Raw genomic sequence first — 27,870 nt, forward strand, 5'->3', positions numbered from 1 at the left:
GGGTAATACCAGATGGCTAGGCCTCAGACTGACGAAGCCTCTTGGACGAGGGGCGAAACGTTTCTTTTTAACAAAAAAAACGAAGTCCAGATGACATGATTCAACCTTTTTTGTTGTTATATACCTGGATGACTGAGAAAACAAACTTTGTGTTTTTGGTATTGTTTCTGAACACCCCAAGCAAGAATGAATTTTGTGTGTATTTCAGTTAGAGACTAAGAGGACTTTAACTATGCCAACATGTAGTTAATTTGTTAAAATGCAATCTTTGCGGAGTCGATGTAGATTAATGCTACCTTAAGTACCATAATCTACATTGGTCTCACAATGCTTAAGCCGAACCTACTTGAACAATCCTATTCGGGGGCTAGCTAATCCTTCAGTTGAGTCTCGCCATAGACTCCAAAACATTTAGGGGAAAACCAAAAACCAAACCTCAAGTCGTTCATCTACAAGGACAACAGACAATTGAACCAAACTATATTTTGCCATGTAAATCTAACTTAAACCAAGTTAGGAATAGAAAAATAGTTCAGAATGCCCTTCTATAGGTATAAATCCCTATATGAAAATTTTTCAGCATGACCCACCCTTTAAACTGGGAACTTTAGCTGATCTAAACCATAATAGCTTACACATCAGGTGCATATAGGTTAAGGTCTTTTATAAAATTCCACTCATAAGCCCAACTAAAACCACATAAATGCATAACACATAGAACCAGAATGGCACCCACTGGGAACCACCAGCAGTAACCTTCGCTGAAGGGACCTACAACTCCAAAGTGGGTCTCCAATCTTCATCCAGTGGTCGCCTCTGCAGTTCAATCGAGGGAACCCCTCTGCATGCTGATCAATCAACACCTCCAATCGTTGTGGATTTATCATTGTGGATTATATGACTTTTTCCAATGGATTACAGACTCTGTTTCCAAGGGGTTAAAGCATTGCTACAATGGAATTACTAACAACATTGTGGAATTACCTAAACCGTTGTGGGATTACTTTCTTTGACTTTTGTTTTCCTCTTGCTGGATTACATCAAGCTCAAGGACATTCGGAGGCGTAAGTTCATGTTGGAATTCATCCCCATGAACAGGCGATGATTTCCAAAGGGGGAACTGTAGTGAACTAGGCCTCCGATAAAACCTGCCTCTGAAGACAGGAACTGTTATTTCATTGATTTAAATCCAGAAATACAAATTAGCTCATCCAGAGATTTTTGAATTGTATCCTGAACTAATCAATTGAAAGAACACTCTCTTTTTTATATTATCATTACTATTTTACAATATCTTGATAATCAAAAGTGTGTTTAGTTCATACCATTTTTAAATGTTGAAGTGAACCACTCATTTTAAATCAACTGTGAAACCGTATTAATGTTTTTTTTTATCCTCATTCAAAGTAGAAATCAAGTTAAATGTCTATTTTACAAAGTAATTATGCATTTTTGATCTTTTGTCTGAAATGAGAAGAGTGATGTCGGTCAAAGGTCGGAGACAGTCGGAAAACAAGTTATTGGAACGAACTGTCGTGTACCTGTCGTGAACTGCAGAGGCGACCACTGGATGAAGATTGGAGACCCACTTTGGAGTTGTAGGTCCCTTAAGCGAAGGTTACTGCTGGTGGTTCCCAGTGGGTGCCATTCTGGTTCTATGTGTTATGCATTTATGTGGTTTTAGTTGGGCTTATGAGTGGGATTTTACATAAGACCTTAACCTATATGTACCTGGTGTGCAAGCTATCATGGTTTAGATCAGCTAAAGTTACCAGTACCTCTGTCACATATCTGTCAAGTAGCTCGAAAAAGAGAGAACCCATTATTAAAATATGACTGTAGTGGAGCTCTGAAGCTCACCAAGCTAACCTAGCCTTTAGCATACTACACCCCATACTCCCAGAGTACCCCCCACAGGGTTCCCTGAGGGACGCGGTCGAACGCCTTTTCCAAGTCCACAAAGCGGTTGGGCAAACTCCCACGCACCCTCCAGGACCCTGCTGAGAGTGTAGAGCTGGTCCAGTGCTCCACGGCCAGGACGAAAACCGCACTGCTCCTCCTGAATCCGAGGTTCGACTATCCGACGGACCCTCCTCTCCAGAACCCCCGAGTAGACCTTACCAGGGACGCTTAAGAGCGTGATTCCCCTGTAGTTGGAACACACTCTACGGTCCCCCTTTTTGAATAGGGGGCCACCACCCCGGTCTGCCAATCCAGGGGAACTTCCCCCGATGTCAACGTAATATTGCAGAGTCGCGTAAACCAACACAATCCTACAACATCCAGAGCCTTAAGGAACTCCGAGCGAATCTCATCCATCCCTGGGGCCCTGCCACCGAAGAGCTTTTTAACCACCTCAGCGACCTCAGCACCGGAGATTGGAGGGCCCGACTCAGAGTACCCAGGTGCCAGTGGGATTGAGGAGGTCTTCAAAGTATTCTGCCCACCGACCCACAACATCCCAAGTTGAGGTCAGTAGCACACCACCCCCACTATAAACAGTGTTGGTGGTGTACCGCTTTCCCCCCCGAGACGCCGGATCGTGGACCAGAATCGCCTCAAAGCCGTGCGGAAGTCATTCTCCATGGCCTTTCCGAACTCCTCCCATGCCCGAGTTTTTGCCTCGGCGACCACCCGAGCCGCATGTCGCTTGGACTGCCGGTACCCATTAGCTGCTTCCGGGGTCCCACAGGCCAAAAAGGCACCGATAGGACTCCTTCTTCAGCCTGACAGCATCCCTCACCGACAGTGTCCACCATCGGGTTTGAGGGTTGCCACCGCGACAGGCACCGACAACCTTGCGGCCGCAGCTCCGGTAAGCCGCCTCGACAATAGAGGCACGAAACATGGTCCACTTGGACTTAATGTCCCCCACCTCCCTCGGAACATGTTCAAAGTTCTCTCGGAGGTGGGAGTTAAAACTCAGTCTCACAGGAGACTCTGCCAGACGTTCCTAGCAAACCCTCACAATACGTTTGGGTCTGCCAGGTCTGACAGGCATCCTCCCCCACCATTGGAGCCAACTCACCACCAGGTAGTGATCAGTGGACAGCTCCGCTCCTCTCTTCACCCGAGTGTCCAAGACATGTGGCCGCAGATCAGATGAGACGATGACAAAGTCGATCATCGAACTGCGGCCTAGGGTGTCCTGGTGCCAAGAGCACATATGGACACCCTTATGCCTGAACAAGGTGTTCGTTATTGACAATCCATGATGAGCACAGAAGTTCAACAACAGAACACCACTCTGGTTCAGATCAGGGGGGCCGTTCCTCCCAACCACACCCCTCCAGGTCTCACTGTCATTGCCCACATGAGCATTGAAATCTCCCAGCAGAACAAGGGAGTCCCCAGGAGGTGCACTTTCCAATACCCCCTCCAAGGACTCCAGAAAGGGTGGATAATCCAAATCAGAACCCGTCCCCCCACATTTAGGCAGAGGGAGGCCACCCTCTCATTCACTGGGGTGGACCCCAACACACAGGCACCAAGTTGGGGGGCAACAAGTATGCCCACTCCTGCTCGGTGCCTCTCACCAGGGGCAACTCCAGAGTGGAAGAGTATCCAGCCCCTCTCAAGGAAACTGGTTCCAGAGCCAGAGCCATGCGTAGAGGTGAGTCCGACTATTTCTAGCCGGAACCTCTCAGCCTCACACACCAGCTCAGGCTCCTTCCCCACCAGTGAGGTGACATTCCATGTCCCAATAGCCAGCTTCTGTAGCCGAGGATCAGACCGCCAGGGTCCCCGCCCTCGGCCACCACCCATCCCACATTACACCCGACCCCTTTGGCCCCTCCCACAGGTGGTGAGCCCATGGGAAGGGGGACCTACGTCTCTTCTTCGGGCTGTGCCCGGCCAAGCTCCATGGGTAAAAGCCCGGCCACCAGACACTCGCCCGCGTGCTCCACCTCCATGCCTGGCTCCAGAGTGGGGCCCTGGTGACCCACGTCCGGGCAAGGGAACATTAGGTCCGTTTATTTTTCTCATCATCGGGGTTTTTGGGTTGCACTTTGTCTGGTCCCTCACCTAGGACCTGTCTGTACCAGTGAGAGAGTTTAATGATGACCAGTTAACCAGTGAATACAGGGTGCAGTGATGGGTACAGTTGTTACAGTCAGTTATGAATATTAATGCACCATGATAGACAGCGTCCAACATCTGCAGAGTGCTTGTAGGAGCGTTCATGAAAATAATGTCACTGTAGTCAATAGAGGGAAGGAAAGTCACAGTTACAAGGTGTTTCCTAGCATTCAGAGTTAGACAGGATCTATTTCTGAAAAAGAAACCCAGTTTAGCTTTCAGTTTCTTGACCAGGTTTTCAACGTAGGGCTTAAAGAGAGATGTGAATCGACCAAGATATTTGTAGGAATCAACAAACTCAATAGGATCACCATTTGAAGATAAAATCGAGGGAAGGACTGCTAGGACAGACTTCCTGTTAGAAAACAACATCCCTTTGATTTTGTCTGCATTTAGTACAAATTTGAGATGGAACAAATCTGACTGAATGATGTTAAAAGCAGATTGCAAAAGCTGGAAAACCTTAGCAACTGTTTTAGCTTGACAATAAACAACTGTATCATCAGCATAAAAATGTAAGGATGCATCAGGGCTGATCTGACCTACATTACTTACTGTATGTGGATTGTGAAGAAGGTGGGACCTAAGACAGAACCTTGTGGTACACAAATGTTAACTGTTAGATAACTGGAAGAAGTACCATTAAGTTTACCACATTGCCTCCGATCTGAGAGATAATTAGTGAATCAACTAATGATGTGTTCTGAGAAACAGATACGATTCATAAGAATTCCAAAAGAGAACTTCTTGGGCATTTATTTTCATAAAATTATCTTAGCACAATGTTAATTTCTTTGAAAAAAGTTATTTATCTTAATATAGAGCTTGTTTCCTTGAGATAACAGATTAGTGTGTTTATTATTTTTCACCCCAAAGTTCATTTTCTTGTGATAATTAAAAGTGGTTTCTGAATCAATACAGCTAATGAGCACCTGCTGGATACGCCATATAAAAAGATACAAAAGGAATTGGCTATAAGTAAGTTTACACAGAAATTGTTGGTATACAGTAGTCTTTTTGAAGCCATGCAGCAATGTGACATGACATGGACAACAACCAAGTCAAACCAGTTGTCAGAGATCAGGAGAAAGCAAGCTGAAAATGTGACATCAAAAAACACAAACATGGCTATACCATCACAAGAGTTGTAACAGTGATACTAAATTTGGTCATGTGCAAGGACTCCTAAACAGTATCTTGTTGTCATGAAAAAAAAAACATGTTTTACCATGAAATAGTGATAAAATCAGTTTGGTCATCCCAAGATAAAGAAACAGTTCATTTGTGATCTTAAATGGACTGTACTTATATAGCACCTGACTATCTGATCAAGGCTCTCAAAGTTCTTTACAACACAATCTGTGCCTCATTTACCCATTCATACAGCACTCTACTAGAACTTTACAAATAATAATCAGAGCTTTATCACATTCATACACTGATGAGACACACATCGGAGGCAGTGAGGGGTTCAGTGTCTTGCCCAGGAACCCTTCAGCATGTGACTGCTGGTGGAATCGAACCCCCAACTATCACATTGGAGGACAACTGCTCTAACTACTCAGCCACAGCCACCCCATGTTCTTAAGAACATCACATTAAAGTTAAATTTGAAAGGAGAAGTGGGTAAAGAAAATAAATAGCAAAGAGGGGGGTTGGAAATAACCTCTGCCTGTCTGTCTGTCCACCCAATCTGCAAGCTGGATAACTTGAAAAATAAATGAGGTACTGACTTTCATTTTCGTTCGTGGCTGCATCTAGGTACAAGAAAAGTGCCTGTCAAAAATTGGGTTGCCATGTCAAAATCTAACATGGCCAGTTGGCCACCACCACCTGTATATGTGTAAACTATACTTACTAGTTTTTATTATGCTTGAAAGTACAGTTTCCTCTGTAACGATTGCAGCTATTCCAGATATAAGGACCAATGGGAACAGAGACCAAGACTCAGAATGAATTTCCAGTGTTTATTTACAAGTGACAAATGGAGGGAATGGTGACACAGAGGTTAGAGAAGGTGGGCCTGTGATCAGAAGATTGCTGGTTCAACACCTGGCATCGACAATATCAAAATGTGGGTGGGATAGGTGAAGCGCCCACACCTGCCTCCACCCTCATTTGACCCTCTCTGGGGCTTTGAGCAAGGCCCTTAACCCCCACCATCTGCTCCTCTGGGCACCCTAGATAGCAGCTCTCTGCTCCACACAGACACTCGGACAAGCAGCAAAAACCTTCCTCTTTTCTTATACACATTCTAAATTCTCCCACTTGACTACCTTGCACCAAAAACATTAAGGTTTACTTGTTGTTTGGGTTAAAAATCTGGAGATCAAAAATATTATTTTAACAACTTTGTTAGCAAACCATAGCTTTAAGTTTTCTTTAACGAATATTGATCTTATTAAGCTGTTGGTAAGAATCTAAAAAGAGTATATCATTCAACAGATTTAACCAATGTTATTTCTCCTCTCCACTTTTAGCCAAAAAAACTGAGTGACAACCTCGTGCAACAGTTCCTCAACCCAGATCAGACTCCTCCAATCCTTGAAGCAGAGATGTCCCTGCGAGCCGAACAACTGAACAACAATAAACAAATAAGATGCAGCTCGGCCCATTCGGATGGCAGATCCTCATCTCAGTTTTGCAAAATGACTCCTGATCCAGACAGTAAAGAAGAAACCAAACAGGACATGGAGACCCCAAAACAAAGGCAACATCAGGAGACAAGAACAGTAACGAAGAGCAATGAGACAGAGAAGGGTGGGATGGAGGAGAGGCAGGAGCCGGAGGGAAGGCAAGCTGACCCAACCATAACAGAGCAGGAGAGAAAGGAGGTCTGTGTGATATGGACTTATTAAAAGTGACACTTTGATGCATAAAAAGTGTTTTCTTTCAAAAATCTGACCTTATATCATGTTTATAGCCTCAAGACATATAATTATTCACAATTTTCAATTGATTTTTAGACCTATTGAGCTAATTTGCATATTTTTTGTGCATTTTTTAACCTCACCAATACCCTCAAATGTTGCGAGTCTTTGAAAGGATCTGGACTCGGCCCATGTTATCAGAATCAGAATCAGATTTATTGTGATTGCACCAAAGCACAACAAAATTGCATTTCAGTACAGCCCATCCGAGTAAAACCTAAACAACAGACATGGGGAGATGGAATGTCTGAGGCCGTAGCCTCGTGGGAGACGCTGCCATTTTCGTTAGATAGAAAAAGAGAAACGCGGGGAAGGGGAGGTATAAAAATTCATATGACACTGTGTTCTAGACGTGACACAGTGTAAATAGAAACAGCAACATATTGATGACATCATAATACATATATGCAAGGCCGATAAAGGTGGTGAGTTTGTCCATGGACACTGCCAGATTGTCCCCATAGTCCTGATAAGAGCTGGTGCAGTGTCTATCAGCCGACTCAGCTCTGATAGAGGTCCACAGATGTCCTGGGTAAGGGAGCAGGTGGGGGGGGGGGGAGAACTCTTGTTCACATAACATCCAGGAGAGTTTGAGATGGCCAATTCAAGGCCGACACGGGGAGCCAGATTCAGATAAGAGTTATTTGGGTCAGGCTGACTGCTTGATTTCTGTCTACCTTATAGTTCTACTGGTACGTCTCAGTGGCAACTCCAAACAGCCAAATTTTCTGGTCAGCTCTGCTGGGCCAAGCTTGCAGCTTCTCCAAGGTTGATTCCTTCCCACCGGCAAGTTTCAGGAGCAGCAAGTGGTCTGAGTTTCTCAGAAATCAGTTTACAGCTCAGCTCACACGGCATCTGAGTCTGAGTGCTCACTGCATACCATACCAATTTATTTCTAAAGCACTTAAAATACAACAAGCAGCCGTCTGAAGTATTGTACAAAATTAAAAACAAACAAAAAACAGTAAAACAATAAAAACAACTAAATATATATATAAAAAATAATCAGAACATCATAAGTAAAAGAATACAACATTAAGACACAAATGCTGACTCACTCTAGGTTAAAAATCAATTAAAAATAAGTGTTTTTAAATGAGTTTTAAATACAAAAAGTGATGGGGCCTGCCTGACCTCCAGCGGCAGCTCATTCCACAATTTAGGAGCCAGAGCTGAAAATGCTCTGTCTCCTCTGGATTTATAAAAGGTTTTCAGGACTGCTAAAAGCATCTGGTCAGAGGATCTAAGAGCATGTGATGGTATGTAAGAGTGAAGCAGTTCAGACAAATAAGAAGGACTAAGACCGTTCAAAGACTTAAAAACAAACAATAGGACTTTAAAATTAATTTGAAACTGGACAGGAAGCCAGTGAAGGGACATCAGAACTGGAGTGATGTGCTCACGCTTGCCTGTACCAGTCAAAAATCGTGCAGCAGCATTTTGTACCAGCTGTAACTGTGAGAGCGAGGTCTGGCTAACTCCTATCAACAGAGAGTTACAATAATCCAGGCATGAAGTAATAAAAGCGTGGATTACTGTCTCTAAGTGGTGTCTAGAAAGGAGGGGCTTGATTTTTGACAGGCGCCTCAGCTGAAAGAAAGAGGACTTAACCACATTGTTGACATGGCAGTCAAGTTTCAGTGCATGGCACATTCCTTCCCACAAGCCCAGCAGCCCTACTGGCCTAATGGCCAGAACAGCTGCCAATGTTTTCCGTATTTGTTGATATGACAGGTAACCACCAACTCCAAAAAGCAGAAATCCCTTTATCTTAAACCCAATTATGTATGCGTTTTCCACATCCTCAACGGACAATACAGGCAGACACACGATCTTCCACTGTCCCCAGGAATCCATCGTGTATCCAGCTGCAAGTGTCGTGTCAGGGCAAGAGGGCTCTCCTTCACAGTGTCTCTCGTCGAGAAAATTTTATCAATTGCGTTGAGAAACCAGCTGACCAGGTCCATAATTTACAATTCGGAAGATATGTAAAGAGAGGCTCTGGTAGGGTTCACAGGACAAAAAGCAAAGCAGGAGGGAAGCAGGAGCGGGAGGGAAAAGTGTCCGCCTTCATTGAGAGCACGCAGGAAACACTGCACTGCATTGGAATACATTGTTACAAAGTACATTTTTGCAGATACTACAAGAGCGCTGCAGCTCCTTTCACACAGACGGGGCTGTCGGAGTGTTTTCTCTCTGCCCTGTAAAGAAGAGAGTTGGTCCTGAAGCAGGTCGCCTGGTGTCACTGTCAAGAACTAAGGCAGCAGAAAACAAGGTGTTATGTCACATGACTAGAAATGTGCAACGAAAGAAATGTCTTAGAAAATGACATTTAAAAAAAGAGAAGTGTGCATTGATTTTGTCCTCACCAAATTATTGATTATTTTTCCCCTTTAGTAATCATTGTGGTCAAAAGCTGACATGGCAGCCTCCTGATGAATGAACTACCTCAGATTCAGGGCGTGTGTAATTTCTACCTCAGTCATTTTGGCTTTAAAGCTCCTTTAAGTTGAGTTAATTTAATATATTTAGTCTTGTGTGAAAACAAAGGCATCTTATTTTGTTGAGGCATTAAAAGTCGTTAATTTCTTAAACTACCGTGCACATCTAAGCTTCACTGTCAAACATCAGTGTAGGTTCTGAAGCAAATAAATGTTACTGAACAGTGCCATTTTTAAAAGTTGCAATCATTTTTTTAAAGAAAACAAATTTCCTTATTGCTAGTCATTACGGACTTCTGATGTTTTCTACAAATGAGAGTTAGACCTCTTTAACAAATCGTTTGAGAACTCTTGGCCTCTGAAACATTTACCAGTACATCTTGTCTTAGCGTTTTGCTTGTTTTCTTTTGTCTTGTAGGTGAGGGATGTGTGGTATGAAGCTGGAACTGTTTGGTACAAACACAAGGATGGTTTCGCCCGCGGTGAGCTGTGAAACAACATGACACAAACACACTGTGCTGAATTACAGAAAATACTGGAGCCCATTTAACACCATGCCTGGCATGAATCATAGTCAAACATGAACGGACACACTGCAATTTACATGCACTAAAGCCACAGATAAATTAAACAAATATAATTTTTTTAAATGTTTTATTTAATATAGATGTCTCAAAGTAGGCCAAGGCTAGGATATCCTGGATACATAGAGGTGTTTCAGCTACTACAGTTTGATGGGGAAATACATTTTCTTTACTTTAAAAGTTTCAGAATAGTAATTTACGCTTGTTGTTTTCTCACATCAGAGCAAATTCAATTAAACTGCAACAGTTTTTTTTTCATTCAACCTTCAGTCAGTTAGTTAGTCCCATTGAGCCACAAAGACTCATTTACACCAGAGATGAGAAAAGCAATTTCAGATGATAGGTTGATTATAGGGACTTTCACATTCCTGTCGATGCAAACGGACTCAAACACAAACACTGAGTGTGTTTCTGTTGTATGATCTGTGAATGTATTCATGAGAAAATGACTGTTAACTAGAAAAACCTAATATATCAGTGATATATACCAATAGTGGTGGCACAGAGGTTAGAGAAGGTGGGCCTGTGATCGGAAGGTCGTTGGTTTGACCCTCCGGTCTGACAACATCAAAATGTGGGCGAGAAAGGTGAAACACCCACACCTGCCTTCTGGGCCCTTAACCCCCACCATCTGCTCCCCTGGGCATCCTAGCTAGCAGCTCTCTGCTCCACACAGAGGGCTATGGTAGCTCGGTGGTCTGTGGTTGTGTCAGGAAGGACATCCGGTGTAAAAACAACTGCCAAGTCTTCGTGCGACTCAGTTCACTTTGGTGACCCCTGAAGAAGAGAACAGCCAAAAGAAGAAGAAATAATTCTAATGATCTATTGTTGTTGACAAAATGTGACATGAAATGTTTACAAACTTAAAATATTGTTTTAAATTACTCTTGCACAGCAGAAAACAGAAGCAGCCATTTGTACATTTTAAAAATACTTTTAATTTGAAATTAAAATACCCAAACTCAGTAAAGTCATGTTTTTGAATCACTGCAGCTTTTCCTTGTGAACATGGGAACAGACCGTCACCACTTGTTGGATTAGTAGAGTTGTCTATTAATCCACACATAGTCTGTAGTAATCTAGCCTGTTGCATTGATTACATATCATGTTTCCCACCAGCTCCAGCTGCTCGTTTTAGTCACTTAAGATCTTCATGTCTAGCTGCCCATATTTTTATTTTACTGCATTAGTTCTGTTAGACCCTGACATACCCACAGAACCTCTAACCCCGACACAGGGATCATTAGCTGAAACTCATTTCCATGTGCTGTGAGCTCCACTCTTCTTTTCAGCCACTCAGCTGAAGCCAGATGAAGGTACCCCTGAACTCCCAGAGGGCCGAGTCAGGATTCGCCTGGAGACAGATGGTACACTGCACGATGCCATGGAGTATGAGGTTGAAAAGGTAAAGTCCTTCTTTGCGTTAGCACAAACAAAGAGTCATGACGTAAAGAATGTTAACCCTCTCAATTCAATGTCAAATAACAGCAATGATCCGGTTCTGAACTTATTCAACATCAAGTACAAGTATAGAGAACAAATGCCAACATATCGTTATTTATTAAACAAAATGTGGCCAAATGAAAAAGCAGCACAAACTAGCGGTACACTGGTGTTCCCCTTTGCTGAGGGATTTGGATCATGAATGTCTCAGTCTGAGATGCATGTTTTATTTGGACTGGAAATTGAACAGGGAATATAAGTAAACCTTTATGTCTTTGGTGTGGTATTAATGTGTGTATTACACTGTGAATTAAAAGAGAGATAGTTTTTTTTATTGTTTTTATTTTTGGCTCATCTGAGGCAGCACAGAGTGATGGATCTGGTGAGGAGGGAGCAATTTTATCCACAACCAGGCGCAATGGTGGAGCCAGGGGATGGCCAATGGTGGCCTTGACTATAAAAACTAGTGATCATAGTTCCATCAAATGATTGGGACGGTCTGTTTACAAATGATTTATAGTCCATATGATGGTGACATCTTGGATTTTGACATTGTAAATCTTTTTTCAATATAGACTTTTCTTACACCAAAATGCAGCCACACACCACAAAGGAAGTTGTTTATTTTTGAAGTTATCTGGCTCACAAGATGGATGAACATTTATGGAGGCAGCCATCTTGGATTTTGACCTGACATGCCAGTTTTAAAAAGGGGACCTTCCTTGCGTCCAGATGCAGCCACACACTAAAATGGAAGTTGGTACCTCACTTATTTTTCAAGTTATCATGCTCCCAACATGCACAAACGCACTCAGGCTATATTTCAGATGCCCCCTTTATTCCACGACGTTCAGTAATTGTGGTTATTCATTTTATTCATAGTGCTCTGGTGGATAAATACATTTGCATACACCACTGTTCAGTTCTGTTGTTTAAAAACTTAATTGTTACAAGGTTTTCTGCCCATTTCATTCAAATAAATTGACAAGTTTGTAGAAAAATGACCAATGATCAAAATTAAAAATATTAAATCAGGTTTTAAAGCAACAGAAAGATTACCAATGTACAATCTTGTGAATTGTTGAATAGTTAAGGATGTGTCTAGATTAAATAAAATTATCTGTATATCTTCTAAGCCAAAGGTTCCACATATTTTAGCTTCTGACAATCAAAATGGTATGGTATGGTATAAAATTTATTCATTTTAAAAATACAAAACAGTTTCATAACTATATTAAATGGACTGTAAATGGACTGTACTTACATAGCGCCTTTCTATCTTATTTCAAGATACTCAAAGCGCTTTACTCTACAATCTGTGTCCTCATTTACCCATCCACACAGCACTCTACTAGATCTCTACAAAGCTAATTGAACAAATCCATCCATCCATCCATTATCTTTACCCGCTTATTCCATTTTGGGTCACGGGGGTCGCTGGTGCCCATGTCCAGCAATCACTGTGCGAGAGGCGGGGTACACCCTGGACGGGTCGCAAGTCCATCACAGGGCCACATAGAGACAAACGAGACAAACAACCATTCACTCTCTCACTCACACCTAGGGACAATTTAGAGTTACCAATCAGCCTAACATGCATGTTTTTGGTCTGTGGGAGGAAACCGGAGCACCCAGAGAAAACCCACGCATGCACGGAGAGAACATGCAAACTCCACCCAGAAAGGCCCCTGGACTGGGGTTTGAACCAAGGACCTGCTCGCTGAGAGGCAGCAGCTCTACCAGTTGCGCCACCGTGCTGCCCAATTGAACAAATCATTCATTAAAAAAAACCAAGAGATTTAAAATGAAAGGCAGCAGAAAGAAGAAAAATCTTATTATGTCTGCCCCTTTTTTTCAAACAATTAGTTCAATCATAATAATCTTCAAGTGACAGAACAAAATGAATAACTCTTTCAATTTTTTCTAGTTCTGTTACAAAAACACACTAAGCTACTTCATATATATTTTTTTTAACAATTCAGCTTTGATCTTTTTCTTAAATGTACACATTGACTTGACATTTTTAACATCACTCTCTAGACCATTCAACAATCCAATTCCTTGGATTGAGGTAGACCTTCCCTTCAGAAATAAAAGGTGAAAAATAAAAGGTGCAGAGTCATGTGACCCCAACTATTGCTGGTTGAACTACACAAAAGCTACAAATAATATATTTATCAAAGAACCTTGTCAGAAACATTTTATTTTTAAATCTATTTACGATTGGTGCTGGCATCTCTTTGTAACAGTTAAGTATAGATTTTATATTTAAGTGAGGATTCACCCGACCTTCCATGTGTCCCAGGTGAAGCCCGTTTCCCTCAGTCCCTTGTGTCCCCCTTCTGACCTCCCTCCGCCGCCCCGCCTGATTGACAACCACCCTGCGTTCACTGTCCGATCCATCCTGGACGTGCGATGCAGGGGTAGCGGTTTCCAGTACCTGGTCGATTGGGAGGGGTACGGTCCTGAGGAGAGGTCATGGATCCCCAGGTCTTTCATCCTCGACCCCAGCCTCATCTCCAGGTTTTTCAGAGACCACCCCGAGAAGCGCCTCAGGTCGCCTGGAGGCGATTCTTGAGGGGGGGGGGGTACTGTAAGGGTCCCACTGCCTGCAGCCTGCCTTGCTGATGGCCGCTGATTACCAACACCTGGTGTCCATCAGCCTGATGAGCCTCTCCATCTACAAAAGGCTGCAGCCCAGTGTGACTCATCGCTGGAGCATATCACCTCTCATGGTATAGTACTGTTGAGCCAGATATGTCTAGGTGAAAAGAATTTGTTCACCTGTGTTCTCTTTTCCAGTTTCCTGGTTCCTCGAGTTTTTGGATTCTCCTCGTGACCTGATCTGGATCCCTCGGCCTATCAGGTATTCCTCGTGCCATTTTTGCCTCCAGTTGCCAGCCTTCCTTGTTCCCTTGGACACTCGTTGGATTCCCCTCTGCTGCTCTCTCCCTGGACTGAAGGACCAGCTCCCCTCCTTCGGGTTTGGACTGTAAGGACAAGAACCTCCTTCAAACAACCACTCAGGTCTTCCCCTTGGACCAACACTAACCTGTCATCCCCCTTTCCAGGAGTGCTGAGTTCCAGCGTGTGAACATTCACTGTACATAATAAACACTGTTCTTTTGTATTTCCCGTGTCTGCCTCGTTCTGGGTCTCATACTATCTGGGTTCCCCGCGTAATCCTAACAGAAATGCTCCAGCCAAAAAAGACCCAGAATGAGACCAAAGAGCGAGCAGACAACCCCCGGTTCCCTGGAGGAACGGATCGATGGGTTGGACAAGGTTCTACATCAAGGGCTGACTCACCAAACCACAGTCCAGTCCAACCTTCAGGAGCTCGGAGGTATGATTTATTCCATTAAACATCAACTGCAAGCTTCTGCCTCCTCAGCTCCAGTCATTCCACCAGCCCCCGTGGCTCCTGGTCCCACTCCTCCTGTTCAACAAATATTCATTAAACCGTCTGAGTTCTTCACCGGAGACCCTGACCAATGTGGTGGCTTCTTGCTGCAGTGCAGACTCGCCTTCGAGGGGGCTCCCTCCCAGTTCTCCTCGGACGCGGCCAAGATCACCTTTTTCGTAAGCCAGCTCAAAGGTAACGCTCTCCGGTGGGCTCACTCGTTTCTTCTGAGCCATGATAATCCCCCTGCTACCTATGAACTATTTCTACATGTGCATCAGGATATTTCTACGTGAGTTTCGTAGGATTTTTGATCGCCCCCTGCAGACGTCAAACGCCGCCAAGCGTTTGTGGAATTTACGACAGAGCTGTCGTAACGCCTTGGAGTTCGCCCTGGTGTTTCGGATCCTTGCTGCCCAAACAGGATGGGACGAGCCAGCCCTCCAAGGTATTTTCTTAAACTCCTTAAACCCTGATTTTCTCAAAGACCAGATGGCCACGCGAGACGAGCCCGAGACTTTCGACAAGTTAATAGACCTTGCCATCTCCATCGATGACCGTTTCCAGGAAAGGAGGAGAGAGGCAAACTACAATTCCCATCGACCCTCGACTTCCGGGTTTCCGACTTCTCCAGGTGAGCCCAAGTCTGCACCTTTGTACTACGTTTCCCAGAATTCTCCCACTTCCGGGTTCACGACCCCTCGCCATGAGTCCGCTTCACCCAAGTAGTCCTCCTTGAACTACAACTCCCAGTCTTCCATGCTTCCTGGTTTCAACCAATCATCTTCTTTTCCTCCACGGGATCGCTCCCCCGAGCCTATGCAGGTGGGGCGTGCACGGCTGACTCCTGCAGAGAGACAGCGGCGTGTATCCGCCCGTCTCTGCATTTATTGTGGTAACCCCGGTCATTTTCTGCCCCACTGTCCGTTTCGGGGAAATGAGAACTTCCACCAGTAAAGCGAGAGTTACTGGTGGGAACGTCTGCGTTAACCTCCAAATTCAAACTATTACTTCCCATGGTCATTCAGACACCTGACCATCACTTTTCGTTTTCTGCTCTCATCGACTCGGGTGCTGAACAAAACCTGATCAGCGCCGATTTAGTTAAAGAGCATTCTTTGCCCACTCGCGAGATTCCTCCGATTTCTGTCGCCGGCTTAACCGGAGACACTTTGACTCGTATAAACCTTAAGACTACCGATTTGCATGTCATAATCTCAGGAAATCATCACGAAATGACCGATTTCTTCGTGTTTAATTCCCGTACGCCCCAAATAATTTTAGGTTTCCCCTGGCTCCGAAACCATAACCCAGTTATTAATTGGGAGCGCGGCTGCATTGACAAATGGAGTGACAAATGTCTCAGTAACTGTCTTCGCTCCGCCATTAAAGAGTTCCCTCGGAACGCGCCTCCTCTAGAGGAGATCGACCTCACCTCTGTTCCTGCTGAATACCGCGACCTGGCGGCCGTCTTTAGCAAGCAACGCGCCTTGTCTCTTCCTCCTCATCGTCCCTATGACTGCTCGATTGACTTATTACCTGGCGCCCCCTTGCCGTCAAGTAGACTTTATAATCTTTCTGGTCCCAAAAGGGAGTTTATGTCCAATTACATTAATGAATCCCTTGCCTCTGGTATTATTAGACCCTCGACCTCCCCTTTGGGAGCCGGTTTCTTTTTCGTTTCTAAAAAGGATAAAACTCTCAGGCCATGTATTGATTACCGCGGCTTAAACAACATAACTGTTAAAAATAAGTATCCGCTCCCCCTCATTGACTCACTGCAGGAACAGTTACAGTCGGCTTCTTGTTTCACTAAACTCGACTTAAGAAATGCTTACCACCTCGTGCGTATTAAGGAGGGCGACGAGTGGAAAACAGCTTTTCGCACTCCTTTGGGTCATTTTGAATATTTAGTTATGCCTTTTGGGTTGACCAATGCCCCCGCAGTTTTTCAGGCGCTCGTCAATGACGTCCTGCGTGACCTTATTAGTAATTTTGTTTTCGTCTACCTCGACGACATCCTTATCTTTTCTTGCGACCCTCTCAGTACACGGCTCACGTCCGCACGGTTCTTCAGCGGCTGCTGGAGAATCAGTTATTCGTTAAGGCGGAGAAGTATGAGTTTAATACCTCCACCATCTCATTCTTAGGTTTTATTTTTGAGGGCGGACGTTGTCAAACCGACCCCGAGAAGACCAGGGTGGTAGTTGACTGACCGACCCCCGAGTCCAGGAAACAGTTACAACGTTTCCTGGGCTTTGCGAATTTCTACAGGTGATTTATAAAGAATTATAGTCATGTCGTCGCCCCCCTGTCTCAGCTCACCTCCACCGCCCGAGCCTTTCACTGGACCCCTGAGGCCGAGGCCGCCTTCAAGAAACTCAAGTCTCTCTTTTCCTCCGCGACCATCCTCTGCCACCCAGACCCTACGCACCAGTTCATTCTGGAGGTGGACGCCTCCGACACTGGGGTAGGGGCGGTCTTTTTCCAGCGATCACCCTCAGACAATAAGGTTCATCCCTGCGCTTTTTTTTCTCGACGTCTCTCCCAAGCGGAGCGCAATTACGACGTGGGCAACCGCGAGCTGTTGGCGGTCAAGCTTGCATTAGAGGAATGGCGGCACTGGTTGGAAGGCACCGAGACCCCTTTTTTGATTTGGACGGACCATAAGAACTTGATCTATCTTAGGAACGCCAAGCGTCTGACCCCCCGTCAGGCCCGTTGGTCGCTTTTCTGTAATCGTTTCAATTTCGTCCTGACTTTTCGCCCAGGCTCAAAGAACGTTAAGCCTGATGCCCTATCCAGGCAGTTTGCCCCTCCTGACTCACCTGAGGCCTCTAATAACATTGTTCCTCCCACCTGTATTGTCGGCTCCCTCTCCTGGCCCATCACCGCTACCGTTCAGGAGGCCCTTCTCTCCAAACCCGATCCTGGTGGTGGTCCCCCCGGTACCCTCTTTGTTCCTTCGAGCGTGCGGTCCGACGTGCTCCAGTGGCTCCACTCGAACAAGCTTTCCTGCCACCCTGGAGTCAACCGCATGCTCGCCCTCACAAAAACTCATTTCTGGTGGCCCTCCATGTCCAGAGACATTAAGGACTTTGTTTCGGCCTGTCCCGTCTGTGCCAGAAACAAGTCTGGTACACAATCTCCGGCTGGCCCTCTGCTTCCCCTCCCGACCCCTAGTCGTCCTTGGTCCCACATCGCCCTCGATTTTGTGACCCGTCTTCCCCCATCTGAAGGCAACACCACCATCCTCATGGCTGTTGACCATTTTTCCAAGGTCGCTCACTTTGTCCCCCTCCCTAAGCTCCCCTCTGCCCTTGAAACCGCTCACCTTCTCACCCTCCATGTTTTCAGGCTCCATGGGATTCCTTCGGACATCGTCTCCGACCGAGGCCCGCAGTTCATCTCCCAGGTCTGGCACTCCTTCTGCAAGTCGCTCGGGACGTCCGTTAGCCTTACCTCCGGCTACCATCCTCAGGCTAACGGACAAGCTGAGCACTGAAATCAGGAGTTGGAGTCCACCCTGCATTGCCTGGTTGAGTCCAATCCGTCATCCTGGAGCCAACACTTGGTTTGGGTGGAATACGCCCACAACTCTCTCCGTTCCTCTGCCACCGGTATGTCCCCCTTCGAAGCTTCCCTCGATTACCTCCCTCCTCTTTTTCCCAGCTCTGAGTCCGACTGCTCGGTCCCATCCGTGTAGCACCACTTTCTGCGGTGTCGTCGCATCTGGCGCCAGGCCAAGGCGGCCCTCCTTAGGACCGCAGCCCAGGCTAAACGGTTCGCTGACCACCACCGTTCAGAGACACCCGCCTACCAGGTCGGCCAGCAGGTTTGGTTGTCCACCAGGGACATCAAACTGCGGGACACCCCCAGTAAACTGCCCCCCCCCCCCGCTTCATTGGTCCCTTCCCCATTACCCGCATTGTTAACCCCTCTGCGGTCTGCCTCCAACTCCCCAGGGCCATGAGGATTCACCCGACCTTCCATGTGTCCCAGGTGAAGCCCGTTTCCCTCAGTCCCTTGTGTCCCCCTTCTGACCTCCCTCCGCAGCCCCGCCTGATCGTCAACCGCCCTGCGTTCACTGTCCGATCCATCCTGGACGTGCGATGCAGGGGTAGGGGTTTCCAGTACCTGGTCGATTGGGAGGGGTACGGTCCTGAGGAGAGGTCATGGATCCCCAGGTCTTTCATCCTCGACCCCAGCCTCATCTCCAGGTTTTTCAGAGACCACCCCGAGAAGCGCCTCAGGTCGCCTGGAGGTGATTCTTGAGGGGGGGAGTACTGTAAGGGTCACACTGCCTGCAGCCTGCCTTGCTAATGGCCGCTGATTACCAATACCTGGCGGCCATCAGCCTGATGAGCCTCTCCATCTACAAAAGGCTGCAGCCCAGTGTGACTCATCGCTGGAGCATATCACCTCTCATGGTATAGTACTGTTGAGCCAGATATGTCTAGGTGAAAAGAATTTGTTCACCTGTGTTCTCTTTTCCAGTTTCCTGGTTCCTCGTGTTTTTGGATTCTCCTCGTGACCTGATCTGATCCCTCGGCCTATCAGGTATTCCTCGTGCCATTTTTGCCTCCAGTTGCCAGCCTTCCTCGTTCCCTTGGACACTCGTTGGATTCCCCTTTGCTGCTCTCTCCCTGGACTGAAGGACCAGCTCCCCTCCTTCGGGTTTGGACTGTAAGGACAAGAACCTCCTTCAAACAACCACTCAGGTCTTCCCCTTGGACCAACACTAACCTGTCATCCCCCTTTCCAGGAGTGCTGAGTTCCAGCGTGTGAACATTCACTACATAATAAACACTGTTCTTTTGTATTTCCCCTGTATCTGCCTCGTTCTGGGTCTCATACTATCTGGGTTCCCCGCGTATTCCTAACACAATTTAGAGTTACCAATCAGTCTAACACGCATGTTTTTGGTCTGTGGGAGGAAACCGGAGTACCCGGAGAAAACCCACGCATGCACGGAGAGAACATGCAAACTCCACCCAGAAAGGCCCCCGGACCAGGATTTGAACTGGGGACCTGCTCTCTGAGAGGCAGCAGCTCTACCAGTTGCGCCACCGTGCTGCCCACATTCGACATCATACAGTCCGATTTGCTTCATCTCAAACTGGTGTTAAATGCTGATTAAAACAAAGTGATGTTGTTTTCAATCGGGAAGTCGATACCAGCAGTCCTTCCTTCTAGTTTATCTTTGAATAGTATTCCTATTAAGTTGATCAATTCTTACAAATATCTGGGTATCTTGATTGATTCACATCTCTCTTTTAAGCCTCATGTCGAAAACTTAGTCAAGAAACTGAAAGTAAAACTGGGTTTCCTTTACTGAAACAGATCCTGTCTAACTCTGAATGCTAGGAAACACTTTGTAACTGTGACTTTCCTTCCCTCCATTGATTACGGTGACATTATTTACATGAACGCTCCCACAAGCACCCTGCAGATGTTGGATACTGTCTATCATGGTGCACTAAGATTCATAACTGGCTGTGATTATCGTACCCATCACTGCACCCTGTATTCACTGGTTAACTGGTCATCATTAACTTCACACAGACTCTCACTGGTACATTTTCATCTTTAAATCACTCCTTGGTCTGCTGCCTTCAAACATCTCCTCCTACATGTCTCTGTGTGAGTGCAGCTACAGCGTGTGCTCTCAGGACATTATTACCTGTAGTGTTCCCTCAGTGAGGACTGAACTAGGCAAAAGGGTCTTCTCCTACTCCGCTCTTGTTTCCTGGAACACATTGCAAAAAGATCTGAAGCTCTCGACCTTGACCTTTCTAAGGGATTAGGGGTACAGCAGGTGACTGAATTCAAATACCTTGGAACAATAATTGACAACTCAGCCCAACACTGACTATATTTACAAAAAATCCAGACAGCGTCTCCACCTTCTGTATAAGCTAAGGATCTTTAATGCAAGCAAAATTACTTTGCAGTTGGTTTACAGCTCACTGGTTGAAAGTGTTGTTTCAAGTAATATTGTCTCATGGCATGGAAACCTCCTAGCTAGAGACAGGAACAAGTTGTACTGAGTGGTCAAACATGGTAGCAAAGTCATTGGTCATCAAATGAAACTTAAAGACCTGTACAGTCAGGTTCTGGAACTAAAATCAATCCAGGTTTACAATGACCCAACTCATAAACTGCAACCATTATTCAGGTTTGTACCATCTGGCAGAAGACTGCTGGTTCCTTTAGCAAAGAAAAATGGGTACAAAAAGTCATTTGTTCCCTCTGTGGTGAATGTACTTAACAAGGCCCTATTTAAACGCAGCCTCACATAACAAACCACTGTCTGCTGGAATATTTTCATATTTTAATGTATTGTGCATTTTAGAATGTTTTTAATTGGGTTAGCAAAACTTTTTACAAATTTAAAAGTTTTTATGACATTTTTAACTTGTGTTGTTTTTGAGCCAGATGTCAAAGACAAATCTCCATTTCATTGTTATGGATGTTATGGAAAATAAAATTGAATTTATTGATTGATTTTAAACAACTGGTAAGTTCATGGCAAAAACCAACACAGATATGTTCCTGTTTTTAATATTTTACATCGCTTTATAATGTAGCTGTTTTTGTTTGTTTTTATATCAATTATTCTCTTTACTTTTCAATTTATATGCTTTTTATATGATTATCTATTGTTGTCTGTACCTCATCTGCGTTCTTTGTTTAAAACAGTTCTCTCTTGTAAATGAGTCCTCGAAGCTCAATGAGACTAACCTGTAGAAATAAAGATTGAATGAATTGTCTTCCTGTGTAGTCCACCACCATATATATATGTAAGTAAGTAAGTAATCTTTATTTATATAGCATCTTTCACAGACAATGACATCACAAAGTGCTTCACAAAGTAAAAGTAAACAACAAAGTGCTTCACAAAGTAAAAGTCAACAAAATTTAAATAAAAGCCAGTCTGAATAAATAAGTCTTAAGATCATTTTTGAAAGAGTCAATGGAATCTAAGCAGCGTAGTGACAGAGGGAGAGCGTTCCAAAGCCTCGGGGCCACCACTTGGAATGCTCTGTCTCCACGTGTTTTAAAATAAGTTCTTGGTACCATCAGCAACATTTGATTTGAAGATCTCAAAGTCCTGAAGGGACATAGAGGCTTCAAAAGGTTCAGTAAATATTTGGGAGCCTGACCATGAAGTGCCCTAAAAGTTAGGACCAAAATTTTAAAATGACTCCTGAAATGCACGGGGAGCCAATGCAGGGAGGCCAGAACAGGAGTTATGTGAGCTCTTCTGTGGGTTCTAGTTAGCAGCCTCGCTGCAGCATTCTGCACAGATTGAAGGCGAGCTAGGGAAGATTTGTTCAGACCCATTAAAATGCTATTACAGTAATCTAACCGAGATTAAATAAAAGCATGAACAATCATCTCAGGTTCCTTCTGTGATACAATTCCTCGTAGTTTAGAAATGTTTCTTAAGTGGAAAAAACAATTTCGAACAAGCAATTTGCAATGACTGTCCAAAGATAAAGAACTATCAAAGACAACACCCAAATTTCTGAGATTATTATTTACAGAAGGATTTAAAAATGTAAGATACTGCCTGATTACTGAGATTTTATCATCAGGGGCAATAATAAGAGTCAGTTTTATTTGCATTTAACTGCAGGTAGTTGTCATTCAGCCATGTTTTGATCTCTAACAGACAGTTTCTGAGTTCTGTCAATTTATGGAATTCGGAGGCTCGAAAAGAACAGTATAGCTGAATATCATCAGCATACAGATGGTAGGACACATTAATGTAACGTTTCAAAATAAAACCTAAAGGGCGTAAATACAATAAAAAGAGGACTGGACCCAGAACAGAAACCTGGGGTACCCCACAAGACAGCTGTGCAACATCAGAGTGAACATTATTCATAAAAATAGTAAAATACCTTTCAGATAAATAAGAAATAAACCAATTTAAAACGGTGCCAGAAATACCAAATAGATCTCTTAGTCTATTGATAAGAACAGTGTGATCCACTGTGTCAAAGGCTGAAGTCAAGTCCAATAAAACCAACACAGTGTAGTTTCCAGAATCAGCTGCCATCAATATGTCACTAGAAACTTTTAAAAGTGCTGTTTCTGTGGAGTGCAATTTGCGAAAACCAGATTGAAAAGAATCCATGATGTCATTTACCTCTAAGAAGCAGTTTAATTGTTGTGCTACAACCTTCTCAAGGATCTTTGATAGAAAGGGAAGTTTGGAGATAGGTCTGTAGTTTTCAGGCAACAAAGAATCCAAGTTAGGCTTTTTTAGCAAAGGACAGACAATAGCAGTTTTAAAATAGTGTGGTACAGTGCCAGAACAAAGAGAGGAAGTTATCACTTGTACAACACTGGGGCCAATACAGGTAAAAATATCTTTAAAAAGCGACGTAGGAAGGACATTAAGGGGACTCGATGAGAGTGTCATATGACCCATTAAATCTGAGATGTCCTTAATTGAGACTGGGGTAAAAAAGGACCACTTACCAGGGGTCAGTGACAAAGGAGCCAGTAGAAGGGAAGATGAAGGACAAATACTGGCCCTAATGCTGGAAACTTTATCAATAAAATAATTTAAAAACCAATTGCAATCTGCATACGTAAAAGCACTTTGAGACGAGAATGCTGGAGAGACAATGTTCTTGATTGTATCAAATAAAAATTTTGGATTACGTCCTTTGGAATTGATGATATTAGTAAAATAACGAGCTCTGGCAGTCTTGAGCATCTCATTTAGAGAGCTGATCAGATCTTTAAGATGTAGTATATGAACCACCAATCCAGTAAGTTTCCACAGACGTTGAGTTTTCTGACATGTTCTCCTCAAACTAAGGATTTCATTGTTGATCCACGGACAGCTAGTGCGTTGGACAGTGCTTTGTTTCAATGGCGCTATAATGTTCAATATTTCCATACAGTGAGTGTTAAAACAGGAAACAACTGAATCTCCATTCATGATGTCATAATCCAAAGAGGCGGAATCAAATAGAGCAATAAAAGCATCAGAAGTGTGTTCAGAGATAATCCGCCTCTGCCTCAAAAGGCAAGAAGGAGTTGGATCAGGACTGAAGGACACATTAAAATAAATACATTTGTGATCACTTAAAAATATATCCTCCACACGAACATCTTTCACATCCAGGCCTAAAGAGAAAACAAGGTCCAATGTATGACCTTTATAATGAGTGGGGACACTCACAGGCTGAGTAAAGTGAAAAGAGTCTGTGATGGATATAAAGTCTGCTACTGCCTTACAGGTAACATCATCAATGCGAAAATTAAAATCACCCAAAATTATAACTTTCTCCAACTTAATAATGGAGGACAAAAAAAATCAGTGAATTCAGATAAAAATACACTAGCTGAACCTAGAGGCCTATAAACTAAAATACAGTAAAATATTTTCAAAGAGCCAACTTTAATTATTTGTTGCTCAAATGTAGAGAATGGGGCTGGATTTACGATTCTGCAGGAAAAACAGTCCTTGAACACGACTGCTAGTCCACCACCTCTTCACGGGGTGTTGCAAGAACAGCACAGTTACCTGGACAGAGTTCCCGCAGATGAATGAGATCCAAGCTTCGTTGCCAAGTTTCAGTTAAAAACATGAAATCAAGGGACTCCTTCGTAATCAATTCATTCAAGACAAAAGACTTGTTGCTGATAGAGCGCGCGTTGAAGAGGGCCATGCGCAACAATGGCATTTCAGCAGCTCCCACATCCGCTAATAGCGGCACACAGATTAGGTTGCTCACATCAGATGAACGTTTACGACGAGGAGGTACCTGATGGTGAGCATGATGAACTTCATCCAAGCAGGTTGAAGCCGGCGAAGCCACACACAGGCGCCATCTTGCCACACCCCCATGTAAACTGGCGATCCCTATCATTTGAGGAAGCTATGCTGTTCAGTTATTTAGCTCAATAGTATAGTTTTCTCAAATTATTGGGGCGGCCGAATATTAATCTATGGTGGCCAAAGGTGGCCAGAGGTGGCCAAGGCCACCTTTGGCCACCTCCTGGCTCAGTGATTGTGCCTAGTTGTAGATAAAATTGCTCCCTCTGCTCTCCAGTATTCGTCACTCTGTGCTGCCTCAGACAAGAAAGAAATGTCCTCTGTTCTTCTACACAGTTTAAGTTCCACCTACTTGAACATCTTGAACCAAAAACATTAAAGTTCACTTGCATTTCCTGTTTAAATGCAGTCCAGAAAAAAACTCATCTTAAAAAGGGTAAACATTCACTCTTCAAAGCCCTCAGTGATGGGGGGACGTCCGTGGACTGTTTGTTCACACCTGCGTTTAATTCAAGCTTGGTTTGAATTTCATCAGAAGTTTGAAGTTGTGAAATTTTCTTGTTTAAGTTATTTTTTAGCCCACTTTAATAATATACTTGTAGATTTTTAAAGCCTAATAACAACAACAACAACAACAGCAATAATAATAATAATAGTAATAATAATAATAATAATAAATATTATTATTATTATTGCTCGATTTTCCCAATTGTTTGATCACTGTTGTTGTTTTTAAATGAGCTCAACAAACTCAAACATCATCATGAAATAAAAGTGTTGAAGTGGAAAATGATTGAAGTATTTCTAACTGAGCTGGCTACAGATCGTTAACCGGCTTTGTAGCTGTCCAGTCATGCGTGACCTTCCTGCTTTCTGAAGAACATGTGGAGTGACCCTTTAACAGTCAGTGTTCCCCCTCCCGCCCTCCCCAGTGTAACGAGTCAGCGTTGGACCTGTGTGAGGACCTGAGCGACCTTCAGAGCGTGAATGAATGTGGAGTCCTGCACACACTGATCAGCAGGGCTAAAGCCAACATGCCACTCACGTCTGCGGGACCCAATCTGGTCAGCCTGTGGCCCCCCCTGCAGACCCACAGCAAGGTCAAATTAAACACAATGTCCTTTAAATTAGTTACACCGCTAAAATGATGCACTTCCTGCAGAACAAACAGGCATTTCATTTAGACTGTAACAAGCTGCAAGTCCTGCAACAACTTTGTGTCTTTTATTGTTTATTGTTCTTTTTTTCAGACCCCCAAGTCACGGCGAGGGGAGTCTGTGTGGGATGCCCCCCCAGCGCTGACAGCTCTTGTTAAACGGGTGTATTTGTCCATGGTCGGCACCAGGAGAGACCACAGTGTGTGTGCAGTGGGACGCAGTGGGACGGGCAAAACTACAGCATGTCAAGCCTTCACGCATGCGCTCCTTAAACAAGCCGGCACAGCTGGACAGAGTATAAGTGGTGAGTTAGTTTAAAAACATACTTTTATTCTTCAAAGTAGCAAAATGTAGTACAGCCCAGTACGTACTGGGTACACACGTACTCACACAGTGCATACCTGGTGCACACTAATGATAACGGCACGTTATTCTAACTTCTGTTAAATTGTCAGAAAGTTTTGAAGAGAACAATGTCCGTTTTTTCGAGGACAGCAGCTGAAAGAATGAGTTGACTCTTTACAAGCTGACTGTTTTTGTGATGCTCCCCCCCAGTGGAGCGAGTGCAGGCCATGTTTACCATCCTGAGGTCTTTCGGCTGTGTGAGCTCGCAGCACGGTGACGCTTCATCTCGATTCGCCATGGTCTTTTCATTGGACTTCAATCATGCTGGACAGGCTGCTGCTGGACATCTGCAGGTACACGGTATACAACTACACACACATGCATCCACATGGCTTTTATTTTGATCTCTCTCTGAGTGTTTGTGCCTCTCTGTCATTCAGACTATGATGTTGGACAAATGGAAAGTGTGTCAGCAAACAGCTGGAGAAAGCAACTTCCTGGTCTTCTCTCAGATGCTGGCTGGACTCAGCACTGAGATGAGGTAACATCTACAAGAATATAGTGGATATAAACATATTATGTTTCCCCACATGCAAAATGCATCTAAAATATACAAAGGTGGGAAAAATATTTGATCTCCTGTTTAATTTATAATTTTCTTGCTTATAAAGAAATAAACAATTTTCAATTTTATGATAGTTTCAGTTTAATGGAGACAGAATATCAGACGATTATTCAGAAAAATAACAGGTTTAATAATAATAAAAAAAAAATTCTGGTCATTGAGTAACATACAGGTAGATACTTAGGGACAATAGCACTTTTATGTGATGTCATTTCCTCTTCCACTTTGCAAGTAAGCGAAGACACACACAAAAAAGTTAATAGTTTAGAGATATTGTAAGATAAACACAGGTGATGTTACAACAGCAGAATGTCTGCTGTTAATAACAGGAGACTAAAGTTACTGTGTAACGTTTAATCACTAACTCATTACCTACTTTCAGTATCGGAAAGTACCCAAACTAATTCTCATTAGTAACTCATTATGACTTTGGTGGTACTTTAAAATCTGAATAATACTGCATTGTTTTTTTTTGTACTGTACTTTACATTTACTTTGATTTAAAATCCCTGGAATTATTTCCTGTTGACGTTTAATTTCATGCTTAAACTCATTTTTCTTCTTGACCTTTGGTTTGAGCTGAAAATGAGACCCAGTAGAGCTGATGGTTTCATGGTGTGTCTGTATTTTATTTGACTTTTGTTTGTTCTTTTAATGTCTCATACTTTAATACTCCTTCGTGTTGTACTTCAACATATTACTTGACTACATTGTAAAATACTTTGCTGTCTCATCAACAGGACTGAGTTGCAACTGCACCAGCTCCCCGAAGCCAATTCTTTTGGGATTGTTCAGCCCACCAAGGTACAGTAAGAGAAGCATATTTGTTCAGCATAATGGTGTGTGATCACAGATGCTGCTAGGTGCATCCATAGCTAGTACTTTGTATAATCTGTTGTTACTGTATTATTGACAAGCTTGTCAAAAGTCTGAGAAAATCTGAATAGACTGAGAACATTGTCTTTGTGTGCATTTGTAAAATGAGCATTTCTTGAAAAATCACACCTCTTATTGCCTCGCATGCCGACATTTTAAACATATATACAGTATTACTGTACTC

At 43.8% G+C, this 27,870-nt stretch overlaps 1 protein-coding gene across 3 annotated transcripts in view; it reads left to right on the top strand.

Moving 5' to 3' along the window:
• Window positions 1–27,870, top strand: part of LOC119425154 (unconventional myosin-XVIIIb) — a 281,445-nt gene that overhangs the window by 43,549 nt on the left and 210,026 nt on the right. For 2 of the 3 annotated variants that reach the window (XM_037692688.1, XM_037692689.1), the window contains exons 4-11: window positions 6,561–6,914; window positions 9,870–9,933; window positions 11,328–11,440; window positions 25,616–25,783; window positions 25,934–26,144; window positions 26,396–26,538; window positions 26,626–26,726; window positions 27,551–27,614. In XM_037692688.1, coding sequence (XP_037548616.1) covers window positions 6,561–6,914; window positions 9,870–9,933; window positions 11,328–11,440; window positions 25,616–25,783; window positions 25,934–26,144; window positions 26,396–26,538; window positions 26,626–26,726; window positions 27,551–27,614 — 1,218 coding nt within the window. The remainder of the gene's footprint in view (window positions 1–6,560; window positions 6,915–9,869; window positions 9,934–11,327; window positions 11,441–25,615; window positions 25,784–25,933; window positions 26,145–26,395; window positions 26,539–26,625; window positions 26,727–27,550; window positions 27,615–27,870) is intronic. The other variant, XM_037692690.1, reaches the window with a different exon arrangement.

The sequence above is a fragment of the Nematolebias whitei genome, chromosome 18 (assembly GCF_014905685.2).
Source record: "Nematolebias whitei isolate Nwh7 chromosome 18, NemWhi1, whole genome shotgun sequence".
Lineage (NCBI taxonomy): Eukaryota > Metazoa > Chordata > Actinopteri > Cyprinodontiformes > Rivulidae > Nematolebias > Nematolebias whitei.